This window comes from Harpegnathos saltator, unplaced genomic scaffold (assembly GCF_003227715.2).
Source record: "Harpegnathos saltator strain DR-91 unplaced genomic scaffold, Hsal_v8.6 scaffold844, whole genome shotgun sequence".
NCBI classification, from domain to species: domain Eukaryota; kingdom Metazoa; phylum Arthropoda; class Insecta; order Hymenoptera; family Formicidae; genus Harpegnathos; species Harpegnathos saltator.
The window spans coordinates 2,075,800-2,093,529 of NW_020230698.1; the positions used below are offsets into that span (position 1 = coordinate 2,075,800).

A 17,730-nucleotide genomic window follows, 5' to 3' on the forward strand; every position below is an offset into this window, starting at 1 on the left:
CAAAATCAATTAGTCTTTCAGTCTTGTTTCTAGCGCGGTCTCGCCGCGGTGCTGCACCGCTTATTAGAAGTTATAAAATTTCGGCGTGACGGCCTCGAGTCGCTCGCGAGTCCGGCTCTCGACGCTACGATGGGCATAAAGTCCCTCGATTTAGATAGATAGTCCTAGCCGACGCTATTCCTCTTTCCAATTCCGTCGATGATGGCCGCGCGGCGAGCGAGCGCGGCCGGCCATCGTTTAATCGACGCAGGACGTCGGAGACGTTCCGCATCGTCGTTAATGCCGCGCTACGACGTGATTGTTATACTCGGCGGGAGAGTGACGTGATGTGTGTATTGCAGATCATCGTCATCACGTCATCTCGCTCGATCCGGAAAATGCCGATAAATCCATTATTTTTCTGGCGCCGCTCATCGGGCCGTTTCATCGGCCAACGGCGACGGTCACGCGCGTTCGGAAAGTGTCATCGCGCGCGCGGAGGCACGATGCAAATGAACGTCGCCGAGGCGCGATTGGGTGCCATGGTGGGAGATATGTGTCGTATGTATCGAGGCGAGTACATGCACTCTGTGGCAGGTTGTGTATCCGGTCTGGGCTTTAGTATGCAGGCGGTGCGCCCGCGTGTGGCGTATAGAGGTGCCCACGCACGCTGGAGGGGGGGCAGCTTCCGATTCTGATTTATTGGAATCCTCCGCTTCCGATATTTTATCCGATTCCTTCACGTACACACCGGCGAGACCGTGCACGCGCGAAGACGCCGGCGTTGTCCGTTGTCGCGCGTCCGCGACGAATCGCAAACAGTCCGAGCAGCCGGCTTTTTTAGGATTACAGGCGACGCGCAAGGACGTACGATGAACCGCCGGCGCGTCACGACGTAATTAACGGCCAGGATGACCGGGGGGAGAGAGAGAGAGAGAGAGAGAGAGAGAGAGATTAGATTAGGTATTATGGTTCATTTAACTCTAACTTTTCGAAAGTACCATCAATGTTCTCCTTTTCACTGAAAAGCTGTGCTTGTGCGACCGATCGGTGATAAGTTTAACGCTGCAATCAGCAAAATTGCGAACGTGAAGAATTGAATTGACATGAAAAGGAATTATCTACTGAGCTTCCATTAAAGCGAATCTTTTGATATGTTTCGTTTAGTGTCGTTAACTGTAATTGATCTTATTTTAATAGATTTCACATTTTGTTAGGAAGAAAATGTTCCTGCAGAAAAGGGTCACATTTTGTATTAAAACATTCGTTCTTTTTTTCTCTTTTTAATCAGTAAACCATTCTAAATTTTTCACCGGCAGCGGGTAAGAACCCGCTAATGTTTGCAATAGTGTGAAATAAACGTGCGTTTATCTCATACATATATATATATAATATATTGGTTGCTCGACAAGATCATAGGGATTTTCCCGACAAATTTTACTTCACAGTTTTACTTTCTCGGTCCTCTCATCGATTCCTGTCATCGAGAGATGACATTATTGGACAAAATTACGCCTAACCGCATCGGTCTTGAAGGTTTTGCTCGAAGCTACCTTATCCAACATTTTAGGGTGGATTCAAAATGATGGAGATTCTCGATCGATGACGAATCTCTTCGAGACACTCCCGGCGCGGAGGATCGCCGGAAACCGGAGTCGGAGAAAAATCGTTTGACCCGAAAACAGAAAGGGACGATCGCGCGAGGCCCGTCTCGGACGTACCGCGCGTTCGCCGTGCCACGACATACGCGTCGTCCGTGAAACTTCCGCCGTTCCCAGTATCCTCCCAGTATCCTCAGCTAATCTTACTCCTTTCTCCCTGCTGCTGGACAGTCTACGCTGAACCGATAACAAGCGCTGGAAGGCGAAGTCGTTGGACCAGCAGACAGTGTGTCGCCGCGAGTCGATATCACCGCGGAGGCGCCCCCCTCCCTCCCCGGGACTCTCACAGCCCCGCCGCTCGAGTTCGCGCTCGCGGGGAACCTGACTCTCTTTCATTCTTTCTCTTCTTCTTTCTTTCGGCCTCTCCCTCTTTCTCCCTCCCGCTCTTTCCTCCCCCTCCTCTCTGTCATCGCGCACGGCTGCTATGACTTCACTCGCTTTCCACGTCGCTCATTATATCTCGCGGGCATTTACACGTGCGCGATTTATTGTCCTCCCCCGCGAGGGGGCGCGGCGGGGGATGACGCGACTTTACGGCCCGGACGATATCGAGTTATGCGCTGACGCCGAGAAAAAACAGCGGTATCTGGTATCGCCCGGCGGGCGATGATGTAACGGGAACGCTCCGCGGCCCGGCCCTTCGGCGGCGGCCGCGAGACGGCGGCCGAGACGGATCCTATATAATGGCGAGGAGGCACAAATGCCCTTTCTCTCGATGCACGCGACGAATGCTAATTCACTCGGTCATACGCACGTAGCACATCGCCTAGGTAAACATCTCCACTTGGCGCGAGCCCAGCGGAAGGGGGTCTTTGTCTTCTGGTCTTGACTGCTGTCCGCCTTTTTTCCTCTTTTTTTTTTTTTGATCGGGGGCTGCTGTCCCCCGTGTCGTTTGGCAAAACGCGGCAGCTTAGCGGCCATCGCTGTTCTCTCTTGCCTTGCCTCCCCATTCGTTTCGTTTCGTTTCTTTTCCGGCAGCCCGATTCCGGCAGACGATTTCCGTCCAGCGGAATCGCGTTACGATTAATCGATTATTGGACGGTGCGTAAAAGTGACGAGGTTCTCCTCTCGAAGAGAACAGAGCGATGGAGAGACGAGAATCCCGCGCGCGAAACATCTACTCTGCCGTCGCTCTGCTCGTTTCTCTACGATTTGGTCTCTTTTTTCGGATCGCTCCTACAGAGAAACCTTGAGCAGCCGCCCGGGTCTCTCCGCTGCGTGATTTATTGTCCTTGGAGAGAGAGAGAGGTAATAAGGTACGATTGGTCGGGAGGATTCTTTCGAAACGAAAATCTCTCGTATTTATATCAACCTCGTAAAGTCGATTACCTAAGGAATCCTAAGGAAGCCGCGGCTTGCCGATTCCACGATCCACTTCCACGAGAACAACAGCGATGATTCGCGAATCACTAGGCGAAGCGGAACACAGTGTAGATTCCTCTCTTCTCGCGAATCGAACGTTTTTGCGTGTATTGAGATTTAACCGTTTCTTCATGGAGCGTATTATAATAATAATAATAATATTGGTGCAACATAATAATTAAGTGCGTGAATTTTCTTAGATATTGGTGTTTGCGGCGCATGCGGAGAAAAGCGAGAAGCGTGAAAAAGCGGAATACCAAGGTTGGTTAATAAAGCGATCGGCACGAAGACGCGGCAGGTTTCGCAAGATCGAGATCTCTTTCGTAGGTCTATGCGACTCATGGAACTACGATCGACGTCCGGACGGCCGGAAGTACTACCATAACTGCCTTCCGCTCGAGGTTCTCTCGCTCCGTCCGAGAAGCCCCTCCCAGAAGTCACGCCGATAATTATCGGCGCATCGATCGAGCGTGATCGTTCGCGTTTGCGAGCCGTCGATAGTTCAAGAGAGAGAAAAGAGCGAGAAATCCGGTAAGATTCGCGCGCGAACCGCACAAATTCCTGTTTCATCCCGAGTCGAAATTTTTTCGGCCATTTTTTCGGCCTGAGCAGTCTCTAATATCTGTAGATTCTGTGGAGGACCGATGGAGATTTAATTTATACAGACGCCAATAGACCAAAGTGCGATTTATGTATTATGAAAAAATTGCGTACCGTATTTTTATATTTAAACTATAAGATATTACTTATATATTACGCTTATAAAATTTATATTATTATTATAAGCAGTTCATACAGAGACTCCTACTGAGTACTTCGAAATGGTGGGAAGCGCAGCTTGCTAGAGTACCGAATTATGCTGAAATATTAAAGTCGAAAGTACGATCGAAATTTCGACTCGGGCGACTCTCACGACAATAAAGCGACACTCGTATTGTTGCGCGCGAAGGATGGGAATCGTGTGTTACTCACATAGTCGTCGCGCAAAATGCGCGCGTGTGTCAGCGCCGTTTTCGCCTGCGTCTCTATTTGCGACAAGAGCTGCGCGTCTCCTATTTGAACCACGTCCATGGTAGAGTCAACGTAGTAGTCGCCGGACAGGCCGCACGGGTTCACCCACTTTGGAGTGCTGTTCATTCGGTCGTCGCTGGCCATTCTCGGGGCGCTGTGCACCGCTCCGATAAAGCAGAACGTCCAAATAAATAATCCTGCGAACAAAGAGGAGCATTTTCGATTCGTTTTGCCGTGACGTTGGACTTTCGCGCGTAAAAACATGCGAGACGCTCTGCCTAGCTAACCGATGCCACTGGGTACGCTGGTGAAACGTTTAGATTAGCACCAAATGCACCACCAAATGACTGGCCGAGATGACTGGTTTCTTGTAACTTCTTGTAAAGGTCGCTCGAATTTACGTAGCGACGCATTCTATGTTTTTCCAAAGGACATTAAATAAAAGAAACGAGCGAATATTTTCACCCTTGAATCTTTCCGGGAGCCTATCATCTCGACCGTAGAAATGGATCATCGGTATTTAGTCATCGTTATCTCCATAATTCTAGAGTTAATTGTTAATTAACCGAACGCTTGCTCGACAAATGAGATATCCTGAGAAGATCCGCACTTTCCGTCGGTGAGATTATAATCGACATGCCGCTAATAAAGAACACGTTCGTTCTTCAAGCTTTTTGTCGTTCGAGTCGTACGACTCGAGGGAAATTTTGATTCCATTTTCGACTGGAATATTTTTAACATTTGTTGTGGATCCTGGACGATCCGTGAAGATGAACGTCCCTGAATGACAGAGAACGCAACCAAAAGAGGCTCCAGAGCGATAAATCAGCGTTAACCCTTGAAAGCTACCAACGAAGAAAATCACCGTTAATGCTATCACGGATGAAATTTCATCCCGGTGTGCATATATTTTTATTTAAAAAATAAAAACAGTCAAACAAAAAAATATGCAATTAAATGTTTTATTATTATTGAATATTATTGAATATTATTATAGAAAGTAGAAAAGTTTGCAGTGGATAATGTAACATTTAATAAGAACGAAACGAAACTTGACGTAAAAGGGCTTAAATTTCACCCACTAGGTAGCCTTTAACATTTCGAGCGTCAGGGGGGTGTCCCTCCACGTTGCTCGTCCGCTCAATCGTCCCACAGTCCGCGGCATACGCGGTTAACGTGATATCGCGCGGCCTACGCACCACCGATTCGGACATGTCGTGCTGGACATGCAGGAAGTCTCCGCAGCGGCGGCGGAGAAATCGGCGGAGAAACAGTTACACGTTAATGCGGCCCGGCCGCGAGGACGCTCCGCGGCGAAATTTGTGAATCCCGCGGGTGCGCGTTGCGGGCCGGGGCCGCGTTGTGACGAACGGCGACTCGTCGCAAGGGCATCATTAACGGAATTGTCCGCGTGCCTTGCGAAAAGAAAAGACGACGGTACACGTCTCAATGTCCGCCGGTAATCAACGATTTGACGTGAGAGACGCGAGCGCGCGAGATGCCTGCGTGAAATTATCATCGAGCTTCCGGCTCGGGCCCGGCACTTCGACCCCTCCCCCCCCCCTCGCTCGCTGTTCTCACCCCCGGGGGACCCGGTCGTCGTCGATAGTAAGCGGCCAAATGGTAGATTCCGATCGGGGCCGTCTTATGATCATCCGGCAGTTTCGGGATCACCGCACGCCGAATTACGTCCTCGTGAATTCGTCGTCGCATTATTACGCGAGTTACGACCCTTGATGAGGGGCCTTGGATCAGGATCACGTGCAGCGCCGCGACGACAAACCATTAACAGTTGCGTACGCATTCGCAGGAGGACGTTGTAAGAGGAGAGGATGCGTGCGGCCGGGCCGCCGCATACGATGCGCGTTGTCTGCATTTAATCCGCGCGCTACGCCCGCCACCCCGCGCCTCGCCGCCGCGCTTTCGCGCGCGCGCGCGCGCGCGCGCGCGAGAGGGCTTCTCACCAAAATCGAACGACGCGTACGACGTCGCCGGACGGATTCGTGTGTAGCTCTCGGCCGCTCTCGGTAGCTCGTCAAGCTGCATTCGCACCGCGTCCAGACATTCTCCTCGGTGCGGTTTCGCATCGCGGAGCATTCGCAGCAGGATCCGTCACCCTCATTATCTCGATTATTCAAGAAAAAGCAAGAAGAATTCGACGGGCCTTGCCCGCGTCGCCGCTGCCGCCGTCTAGACGCATAGTGCGAATCCAGCTTTACAGCGCGCCGTTCTCCGCGCTCGCCAGCGCTCCCGGACGTCGACCGCTCGGTCGGAACTCGCCGCTCTTGCGCCGAAACCTGTCCCTCGCATGTCAGCGAACTGTCATCTGACGGAATCGCACATGAGCCATTCGACTGAATTCCTTCGGCTCGGCCAAGCTCGTTGTCGTTTGGCGATATTCGCTAGGTTCTCCAAATTGCTGACTAGACATTGATGTGACTGAGACGCGGCTCTTCTTTCTTTTTTTTTTCGAGAGAGAAAGAGAGAGAGAGAGAGAGAGATTAGCCAACCCTTTCAGCGGTATCAAGAATAGTCCCAAAACATGCCGTTTGTGGGTCGCGGTATTTTTTGCGAAACCGAAGGAGATGCGAGGGGTCGAAATCGATCGTCGGCAGCTCGTTCGACTGACAACTTTCTTGTGAGAGACTTGGAGGATGAGATATTAATATAAAGGGCAGCTATTTCGATATTTGAATTTATAGATTCAAATTTATAGAATTTATAGAACATTTATAGATTCTGGAGAGCCAATGGAGATTCGAGAAATTTATAGAGAAACGCAAGTTACTACTCCAGCGCCTCTAAATGACACAAATCGCACAATTCGCCATTTGTAGGCGGAATCTTCAAGAAGACCTCTCGGCAAAGTTGCAGGCCAAATAGAATCAAAGTGGACTGATGCGTGCGTCAGAGTATGAAATTGGCGTTGAATAGAATAGAATATCGAGGTCGAAAGCAGGATCAAAATTTCGACTCGATAATCCTTCCACTGTTCACAGGCGTACCATGGTATCTTCCGCCTGGCTTCCTCCTCGTATAGGTAGGAGCGAGGCTAGACAAAAATGGATTCTGCACAGGCACTACCTTCTTCAAATCTGCAACTTTCGCGACTCGTTGCGAAGCGTTGAGTTTACACGTATATAAGTGTACGTCATCGGGTCTTGGTTTGTCGGTCGACAGGACGAAGGGAGGCGCGCTCGCGCGCGGCCGAAAACCGGAGGTGCGCGTCGTGCCAGCTTCGAGACGCTAACGAATTTCATTTTAATGTGCACGAACGAACGCGCGATGTGCAGCGTGGCCGGCGGACGCGCCGTACGCACGGACGGAGGGAGGGAGACAGAAGCGCGGAAGACGGAGAAAGAGCGGCGAGATGCTGGAGAAAACGAGGAGCGGGACGGGGAGGCGCAGGGAGACGCCTCGAACACTTAACGCATATTAATGAGCGGCTCTTAAGTGCGTTCTGCGTCGCGATGAGAGAGCAATTTGCCGCGCGCGCGCGCGCGAACGCGCGGGGAAGTTTGCGCCCTAAAGTGGCGCTGCGCTTCCAATTTTGTTCGCGGCGATCCGCTCGCGAAAATGCTCTCGTGGCAGCGCGACGAAGACGAGGAAACTTCCGTTATTCCGGACGAAAATGCACGGCCATCTAAAAAGCGAGGCGATTTTCCGAGAGGTCGCGATACCGAAATCTGAATATCAAATAATCCTTCGAAATACGATTTCACGCCGGACGCCGGACGGAGTTAATTGGGCAAAAAGGCGGTCTGTAATAATGTTTTGCGTGCATTTTAGAACGTATTTGTCTTGCCCGGTAGTAGAATTCTCCCAATGGACTAGACACCCTGCTGAAAAATTTCTGTCGGGATCTAAAATGAGATCTCCGCGGAATTTTCTGCACGAGATGTCAATTATTTCACACAATATCTCAATTCAGAAATCATAAATGAAAAAATAATTAATGATACTTCGATCAAAGAATGGAAAAGCTTTTCTATTTTTCATACATCTCAATTGAGATATCGTATGAAATAATTGAGATCTCATATTTTTCGAAAATTTTTTGGAAATCTCATTTCAGATCTCGATAGAATTTTTCAGTAGGACGGATACGCTCCGAAGCTCACGAAAATTACGGACAGCCTTTTCTTGTCAACGACTGTAAAAAGGCCCTCGAATAGGTGGATCTTAACACAGTTGTCTCCTTTTCGAGGTGAACATTCGTCTTGCGGAACAATAAAATACTTTTGACAAATTGTAATTGGGATATTGTCCCGGTCTTTGGATTTTAATATTATGACTTTACGGAAGGTTTCCAAATCTCGAGATTTGAGAACATTGTTTAAATTAAGGTTCTCCAAAATATCCAATCACGGGGAATCAATCGAGATTAATAAAAGCTTGAGCGAGAAAAAGAGAGGCGGGGTAGCGAATAATTATTTCGTGATTTTGAGATTTGGATTTTTCGGCTCTACCAAGCGGCGTCATCGTCGCGTGAAGTATCGCTACCGGTATCATCGCGATGGCGTTACGGTATTAACTGATATCATTAACCGGATGGACATTAACGGTACAGTTTTTCGCAACTGATTGCACAAGACATGTCGCTCGGATAAGATCGTCCGCTGCCTCGCTTTATTTTCGTCACAGCGAGTGCGAGCTGGAGCGGGACACGAGGTATCTTTGGAGGCGCGCGACAATTCTCGACATCGGGGGAGGCGTCCAATTAATGCTCGCTAATGATGTTAGGAGGTGACACACGTGCGCGTGTTTGCAGCGCACTTTTCGTCCATATACGAAAACACCCGAGTGGTTCGCGAGAAACACGCGAGCGCGCCGCGAGGTATTTTTATCCGCGCGACGCCGGTTGCGCGTCGCTCCTTAGCCGTCGCGTCGTCTCTCGCGTCGTTTACTTTCTCTTATTTCTTTAATTACCGCCGCCGCCGCCCGCGTTTTTTCCCCTCTCCTGGGCGCGTTTAATTGCCATGCGATTAGTCTTCCATGATCGGTCAAATTCATCGGCGGAGAAAGGGATATGCGCACGCGCGCGCGCTTTCAGACGGGTTCTCCTCGCGACGGAAGAAATTCAAACGGCCACTCGCGGGACCGGCGAATCTTGCCGCGAGGAACTCACTCTCGCATTTACCTAATCCAGGAACTACGCGCCGTGAACTTAATCGCTTTTCGCAGAAGCGCCGCGTCGATGCGCCGCGCGTCGGAAAACCGTTGGCCTCGATGTGCCAACGCGGCGCGCGATGCGCGTTATCTTTTGTGTTTTTACCCTTTTTGTCCGAGTCGAGATTCTGATCCTACTTTCGACTCAATATTCCATTCATAACGCTAATTCCATACTCTCACGCTTATAATATCAATCCACTTTGGTTCTATTTAACCTACAGCTTTGCCGAGAGCTCCTCTTTGGGGACCCACGAGTGCCAAAAGAGAGTGCGCGTTATCCGTCATTTACAGACGCTGATTAAGATTTCAGTTTCTATGCAAATGAAATCTCGCGCCGGTCCTCCGGAACGTACAGACGTTAGGCACTCGGGGTCGGGAACACGGCCAAACGCTCGATTCGGATTTAGCTCTCCTCTGTATTAATATCTCGCGAAAATCCATAAATGGCCTCTGGCACTCCATTATTCTCAGCTCAGCTCAGTTTTATACAAATACAAACTTCCACTGGTTCATCAGACGTTTACGACTACGAGATGATCTGCATGAGAGGGCGAGAATTTCGAGCCGGGTTCGTGCAGATTGTGCCATTCGGCAAATTCGTGTCGATCGGCTCGAGACGCTCGCCCGGCGACGAGACTCGTCTCCGTCTCCGTCTCCGTCAGCTTTCGTCGCGAGAGCCCCGTGAGACGATCCTTTGTAACTTTCGCAGACCGCGCGTCCACGGACGGCGCGCCGATGAGCGCGAAGGGCCTACCTCAACGACGACTCGCTCGGCGACGGCGTTCCATCGAAATTCCACGGGAGCCCGCGCGCGCGTGCGCGCGCGCGCGCGCGCGTCGAAAAAAGGATAAAAAAAGAAGCACGGCGCGCAAAGCCAGCGCAACGCACGCCGGGCGGCGCAAAGAGTGCGTCCCCGCTGTCGGCCGGCAAGAAAGACGATGAAAAATGCGGTAATGACGCACTGTCCTCGCATTGCTCGCGACAATTATACCCCATTACGCTCGACCCGCTACTCCCTTTTCTTTCCGTTCGCGTCCGCGGAGCGAGGCGCGCTCGCGCGTTGCGGTAGGTCGCGATGTGCGCGTACGCGCCGCTCGATTTATTGCACATCATTTCCCGCCGATTCTCCGCGCGACCGACGGCCGCGCGTACGCGGTCGGAATTCCGCCGACGATTCGATCCGCCGATATCGAACGTCGTCGTTGGCGTGCCGTCGCGCGAGGGAACGACCCTCGGCGACTTTCGGCGAGAGCGACGTCTCGCCGCGACGTGTCGGCCGCGGATCGATACGAGCCGGCTCGGCTCCGCTCGAACCACCTGTGGCGACCGCGACTGCAACTCAACAGGTGGGACTAGGCAAATGGGCGCGAGATCGTCGCGTCGCGGCGAATTCCGCCCGGTTAGACGACTGTGCGTTTTGCGTATGCACGAGGACTCGAGTGATGGGCGGGACTCGAGTGCGATCGCACCGCGAACGCACAAATGAAGAATCGATAAGGAGGACCGTTATGAGGAGGATGACTAACGCGCTTGGCGGCTCGAAAATGACGTCAAACCTGTGTGGCAGAGGAGCGCGCGCGCGCGCGCGCGCGTGCGAGAGAGAGAGAGAGAGAGAGAGAGAGAGAGCGGGAGAAACATACGAATGACAATAAATCGAGCAGAGGAGGCGCGAGCAGTACATTCGTAAGCCGCGCGCTGCTGGTGTCGTCTACCACCGTTGGGCGTTGATCGCTGGAGATTTCGGGGTCGACCGGATTGATGAGAATTAACACGGAGTAAATCGCGGAGTAAATTGGGTATGACGATCGTCTCTCGATCGATCGTGTTGATTCGATTGGTTACGCACACCGATTGATTTCATTCGTCTCACCGAGCGGCCGGATTCTTCGGGGATCGCACGCACGACGATTGATTCATTTCGGTTATCGACCGGCCGAGTATTCCAGTCGAGCAAGACCCTTTCATCGATTAACGCCCCACGCCGCCGCCGCCGACGCGCGAAGGAAAGCGCAATTCGAGTGATTCACATCTAATTGCGAATATTCATATTAGTGACGGGGGGAATGCGAGCGGGGATTTTCTGCTGAATGCTGAGTAGCAAGCGCGAACGCCTCGGGGGAGTTGAACGGGTGGAAATGTTATTTGCATCGCGCCTGACAGATTTCGCCTGTTGCCGTACGAAAAAGTAGCGATCGGGGGAAACGCGAATGATGCATCGTCCACGTCGCGTGACGCGAGCAGCGAGCGGCGCTCGAGTGACGAGCTCACGACGACAGTGACGAGCGTGTGTATCGCCCGGTGTAGCCACACTAATTTTACGGTATCGTTAGAATTAATGTTCGCCGCGTAGCGCGAACATTAATTGTAATGTAAGACGGAACGGTGTTGAAAGTCAGCTTAAAACGTTGTCGACGATCGCGTGCGATCGCATCGAAGCGCCGTTTCAGCATCGAAACGGCGGATCGAGCGGATCGTGTCATTGTGTCAGCGTCGTGTTTAAAAAAATATTCATACGCCTTCTGTAGATCTCTCCTCGCGCGGCAAGCGACACGCAAGGCCAATCGACTGATGAGAGCGCCGCATGCAGCAAGGGGACGGCGTGACGTAATTATTTTCGCGCGACATTTCGGGTGTCGCAAACCGCCGGCACCGGCTGCATCCATCTATCATTCCCGCGCGGTCGTTGTCGCGCGGCGTGAGGAAAATAAAACGAAAACGGTCACATCCTCCTTCCGGTCGCGAGTTGCTTTCTACGAATCGATGTGGAAATCATATCGGGTGCTCTGCTTCATTTGCATCGAGCTCGTCGTTTTGTATCCGCCGCCTTGGCGCGCTCAAGCTTTCGTAACGTCGTCGCGAGAACGCGCGTACCGACTCCGCGAATTCGCCGCTGACGTCGCCGAGACTCCTCAATTTGCGGCTCGCGAAGCCTCGCGCCAATTTCCTCAGCATTGTGCCAACCCCGCGCGGGTCGCTCGACGTAGCCGGAGCGAGCGGCAAAAAGTCGCATTGTGCGCGCGGGATCTTTCCCAACTGGTCAACCGGTCGAGAAGACTTGACGACTCGCGAAGCCGAGTCGATATATTTTGACTTGATGTCTTGGACTTACTTAACCACCTGACCCGACCGCTCGTGCATCTGCTGCTGCTGCTGCCGCTGCTCATGGTGTGTGTTCTTCGGTGGTCACCGGACGCCGCGGAGGGACACCGCGAGTCCGCTCGGGGACTCGCGTCACCCCGGAGCTTCGACCACCACCACCACCACCTCGACGTCGTCGCCGACGCCGTGGTCGCGTGGAGGTTCGTGAAACGGTCAACGAGTCTGTGCGACGTAGTCCTGGCGTCCCGGCTCAGTATGGCCTTCATTTCCGAGCGTAAGCCGCTCTCAGACGCCATAGTCGCCATCGCACAACACTGAATGCAGGATCGACAAACTGTCCCCCCGCACAGAATCACAATCTGTCGGCACTGATCCCGGCACACGCGTCGCACTGCTTTTTATACACGTCGAAAAGGAGACAGAGAGAAAGAGAGAGAGAGAGAGAGAGAGAGAGAAAGAGAGAACGGGGGTTCAAGGATCCCTGCGGGCGGCAGGTGGCGGGGGTGTGCATCCGGAAAAAGTGGCGGGAGGACTCGTGAGTGAGAACAGGAAGGAGCAGTCGGAAAATGCAAATAATCGAGAGATGTTAATAACGGCAGTCCTCTTCTTCGTTCTCTCGTGCAACCCCCTCTCCGACTGTGCGGCGTGCTTTGCACCCCCTCTGTCACGTCGACGTTACCACCGGTAGCTTCGCTACTCGTCGCTTTCGCAGCGGGATGTCCGGAAGGGTAGCCTGGTCTCGCAAGCGATTGTCAGAAAGTGACTGAGATGTTCGTCGCCTTCGTCCGAGGCGCGGAGAAGGAGAAGCCAGTCAGGCGAAGAGTCTGACAGGATAGCGGGCACGCAGGCAGGCAGGCAGGCAGGCAGGCAGGCGAGCGAACGAGCGAGCGAGCGAGCGAACGGAGGCAGGCTCTTCGTCTCTCCTTGTAGTAGGAGTGAACCTGTCTAAGGGAATGGAAGTGGACTTCTGTCTGTCTGCCTTGGTCGTGTGTACGTAGATCCGTCGTCTCCCGTGATCGCCTCGTCTCTATCTATTGTGTATATATGTATCCTCCTACGTTTCCTTTCTTCCTTCTTCTTCTTCTTCTTCTTCTTCTTCTTCTTCTTCTTCTTCTTCTTCTTATCCTTCGTCCTCTCTCCGTCTGTCCGTCTCCCTCCTCTCTATTGCACGGGCGCGCAACTCTTTCACTCTTCCTATCACCTCGTGCGCCCCCGGTGTGACTGTCAGTGTATGGTACTGGCCAGTCGGTCGAGCGGTGCCTATATACGATTGTAAAGCAACCGAGCACGTGGCCCATACCCCGCTTTCAGAGGGGTCCCCCCCTACTATCCTTGCCCTTCCTCGAACGCCCGCGCTTGGATTCTTACCTTTTCTCATCTTCTATTCTTCCTCCTCTTCCTCACCATCGCCGCCGCTGCCGCCGCTGCCGCCGCCGCCGCCGCCGCCGCCGCCGCCGCCGCCGTCGCCACTTCCTTCGCCCATCGTGCCTCTTCCCTCCTCCTGGACAGTTCGCGTTCTCCAACGCGACTCCTGCCCCCACCGCGGGGGTCTGATGGTTCAGGACTCCGCGACTCATTCATAACTCCCCGCGAGCGACCCGCCATCCCCCCCACTTGGATCCTTACTCTGTCCCCACCATGCGTACGTAGTAGAAGCTAGTCGTCAGCGGTGCAACGCTAACGTCGACTCATGCTCGCTCCGCCGTACATTGTAGTCTCATCTCACGAGTCTGCCCGGCATGATCCACGGTATCGCGAATGTGCGATACCGAGAGAGCCGTCTCGGCACTTGTGTCAATGGCTACCCGCTGAGGTGACTCTGGTGTTTCTTGGATTCCCTTGCTCGAGTCTCGCGAAAATTGCACAGCCTTCCTCCGCTCACTCCTCGCTCCGGCATCATGACTCCACACTTCTTTTTGTGAACCCTTCCTCGTGCTTTCTTCGTTCTTACGCGCTCTTTCTTAATTTTTTGTCTCCTATTGACCTTCTTCGTCGTAGAAAGCCCAGGATGTCGTTAGGTAACCCTCACCTTCGGCTCGGCCACGCACGCGGCGCGGAGCATCATCGCCGGCGGCTTTCCCATCTTCGTGTCGCGGGGAAAGAGAGATACACACATACAATCGATCCGCGAAGAGATCGACAGTGCGTCAACCGTACATAAGACGAATCCGACGATGGGGATTAATTATAGCACCTTATCGGGAGACGAAGGCGCGTGCGTCAACAGCGTGCGCGACTCCGCTAATTGTTGCCGTCGACGAGGAGGTTACACCATTCGTTATCCCCCGCTAAGAATCCCGCGCGCAACGGCAGCGTCTCCGCAGCATCGGCTTTCGCGATCATCGAGCGAGGAGCTGCTGGCATTGATGAACGGCGTTAATGATAGTGGGCTGCGCGATTCCTCGACGCGTGACTGCGTCAGAGCGCGCGCGCGTGCGTGCGCGCATATGTACGTTTCTGTAGACGCAACAGCAACGGCAGACGATGATGATGATGATGATGATGATGACGATAACGATGACAGTAATTATTACGTCGTGCGACCTCACGCGACCACGTCGGCGCCAGATTGATCCCGCTGCGCGGTGTCGCGCGGCGAGAAGCAAAGTCCGCTCTTGGGCCGAACTAATCACGAGGACGCGACGCGCGAGCACGCCTCCGTCGCGGCGCGCGCGTTTCCTCGCGAGCGAGCGTTGTCTCCGGCGAAGCGGCGCAGCTCGCGTCATTGGTCGCGCCGGAAAAGTTCGCGCCTCGAGTTAGCACCTATCGCGCGCGACCGCTAATTAGCGGCCCCGGTGAGTCGCCGTTAATTCGTTAGCTCGCTCCGTTCTTCAATCGCGCCTCTAATTGGCCACCGCGAAATGTCTCACGCGGGACGGCTCCTCTCTCGCGGGCGCAGCGCGACGAAATCGATCACGGGCGGCGCGGCCGCGCCGCGCGGCATGAGTCGCCTTTTCTTCGTTTTTCCCTCTTCCCTCTTCCCAGGACGAGGAGGAGAGATTTCCGAGCGGTCCAAGAGAGGAGACCTCTCCTCCGCCGCTTTTCCCACCGTGAGCGGTGCGCGGCGTTCCCCCTCCCCCCCCCCGCCCCCACCCGCGAAGCTGCGCGTCCGTATCCTCTTTTGCCTCCCACTTGAAGTCATAACGATGACGTTCCCTTTCACTAGCTCTCAAATGCTTACGTACGTCTGGTGTACGCAAGGTGGGCTGAACTTGGGAGAAGCACCCGCGAAACTCTCTCACAAGGCGCGCTTCTTCGCGCCGCCGCGCCACCGTCGGCGTCGCGAGGGCTGCTGCTTCTTTCCAGAACGGCGCTTCTTGCCGAAGCGCATAGGACCGCGACTGGCGAATATTCTTCGACGAAGATCCCGCCCGGATGCGGTAACAATGGGCTCCAGACCGCAGGATCGCGAGAAGAGGAACTTAATGAACTATCGTAACAGGATTAATTCGCACGCAACGTAACCACGTCGCGTTACGTAACCACGCGTCGACGCGTCCGTTACAATAAATGGACTGTTGGAGAAGAAAACTCCTCTTCCAGCGACGTTTCCTCCTGCCCGTTGGTTTGCCTGAGGTGTGACTTGGCATTTTCCTCAATTTCCTCTTCTTTTCCTCCCTTTTATCCGGCGATTTATCCGACGTGTTGAGGAAGCTGCTCGTCGACTTAAAGCGGGAGAAAGTTTTCGAGAGAAGAGGGTGGCCGTGTAACATGTCGCGTCTGCTGCATCATTTCTACGTCGACTTTGGGCCTACGAGTGGAAAGCACGCGGAACCAAGCAAGTTTGTGGGTTTTGGTGTCACCGTCATTGCGTCGTGTAACGCAATCGATCGATAAACGGCGAGGAAGAAGGATCCTCTGTCAATCGGCGCGCTCTAGTCGGAGCCTTTCTTATACGAACGGACCTTACCTCGTGAGGTCGACCACCGCGCTGTGTGATTTTCCAATTACTCGCGGCGTTTCTCCCCTTACGATGTCCGGCTGGTCGTTGTTAATAAAAGCGCTCAGAGAACGGAGCTAATTGAAGTTTGGACGGAATTAGACACCATTTATTATTATAGGTCGGTACAACTCGAGAGAGAGACGCTCGTCACACGAATGCAGCCGATGAAAATCACGTGGCATTATTGATAAGACAACGTGGAGGGTGAGGAATGAGACGACCGCCGATAAATGACCTAGGTTAATAAGACGACGTACACCATTGGGAACGGATGCTGGGTGTCGTGTGAATGACGCGTGGAATTCATTCATAGAATCTGCGATGTGCGATGACTCCTATCTAGCATTTAACGTCACTCTTCGATCGTAAAAACGACGAGATTGTCCTTCTTTTAGGATCGTTTGCTCTTTCGCGCACGGCGCAGCTGTGAAGCGAACGAGTAAAATCGCTGAAGATTGAAATAATGATAGAAACAATTATGTGCTTCTCCCGTCATTCTTTCACGATAACTTCAATCAGATATTTTTATGTATATATTTTTTTCTTTTTTTTTTTTTTTTTAACAGAAACACTCGACTACGACGCACTCACTCACTCACACATGCACGACGGTCACACCTAAACTGTATAGATAATTCTTGCTCCCAGTACTTGGATATTTAAAAACCAACTCATCGAAAATGCAAACAAAACGATGCGTCTCACGTTTCAATATAAATTCCGCGAGGTATTATTTATATTTTTTGGAGAAAGGTGTACGCTCGAGTATGACACAATATCGCATAAACGTGACACGTGTGAATGACACAAATAATTTTTACTCGATGCTTTGGTGTGTGTGTGTGTGTGTGTGTGTGTGTTTGTGTGTGTGTGTATGTGTGTGATCGGTACTTACAAATACTTGATTCACTCGCTCGCGCGTCGTTTTGCGTATTTAGTTGATAAAGAAGCGTGTACGCGCGCGCGCGCGAGTGACACATTGTATCGGGAGGCGCATCTTAATTTGAAGAATGTGCTCTACGTGACCGCCCTCGCGGCTTTTGTCCGTGTGAGATCACGCATTATGCGATGGCACTACGTGCTTATGATACGACGCGATGGGACGATATAAGGAAAGATGACAGTTTGATTAAAAACTCCGTGCATATGACGCAAATGATACGCGAGCGCGTGCGCACACAGCGGTACGGAATTTAGCCTCCGGGATAAATATATACTTGTTGGAAATAATGTTTCTCAATTTAGGCGAAGCGTCCATAAGATTTACCGATGACGCGCGTTGAACGAACTGTCGTGCGAGTTTGTTTCCGACGAATGAAAAGTCTGACCTTTGGTTCACGCTGCGAAATCTCGCATTCCACTCGCATGTTACATTTCAGGCTCGCGTAAAAATGTACTCTGTCTTGCACCTTGCTCTGCCATTTCTCTCTTTTTATCGCGCCTGATACGGCGCAGACGCCTTCGCCGAACGTACGTGATTTCTTAATGGGTAGGCGAGAATGA

General features: G+C 52.5%; 1 protein-coding gene across 3 annotated transcripts in view; it reads right to left on the reverse strand.

The window, feature by feature from the left end:
- Positions 1–17,730, reverse strand: part of LOC105188024 (uncharacterized) — a 64,525-nt gene that overhangs the window by 9,892 nt on the left and 36,903 nt on the right. For 2 of the 3 annotated variants that reach the window (XM_019843552.2, XM_025307256.1), the window contains exon 3: positions 3,975–4,210. In XM_019843552.2, the coding sequence (XP_019699111.1) occupies positions 3,975–4,157 (183 nt within the window). In that variant the 5' untranslated portion in view covers positions 4,158–4,210. Of the gene's footprint in view, positions 1–3,974; positions 4,211–12,294; positions 13,686–17,730 lie in introns of those variants that run through there. The other variant, XM_019843553.2, reaches the window with a different exon arrangement.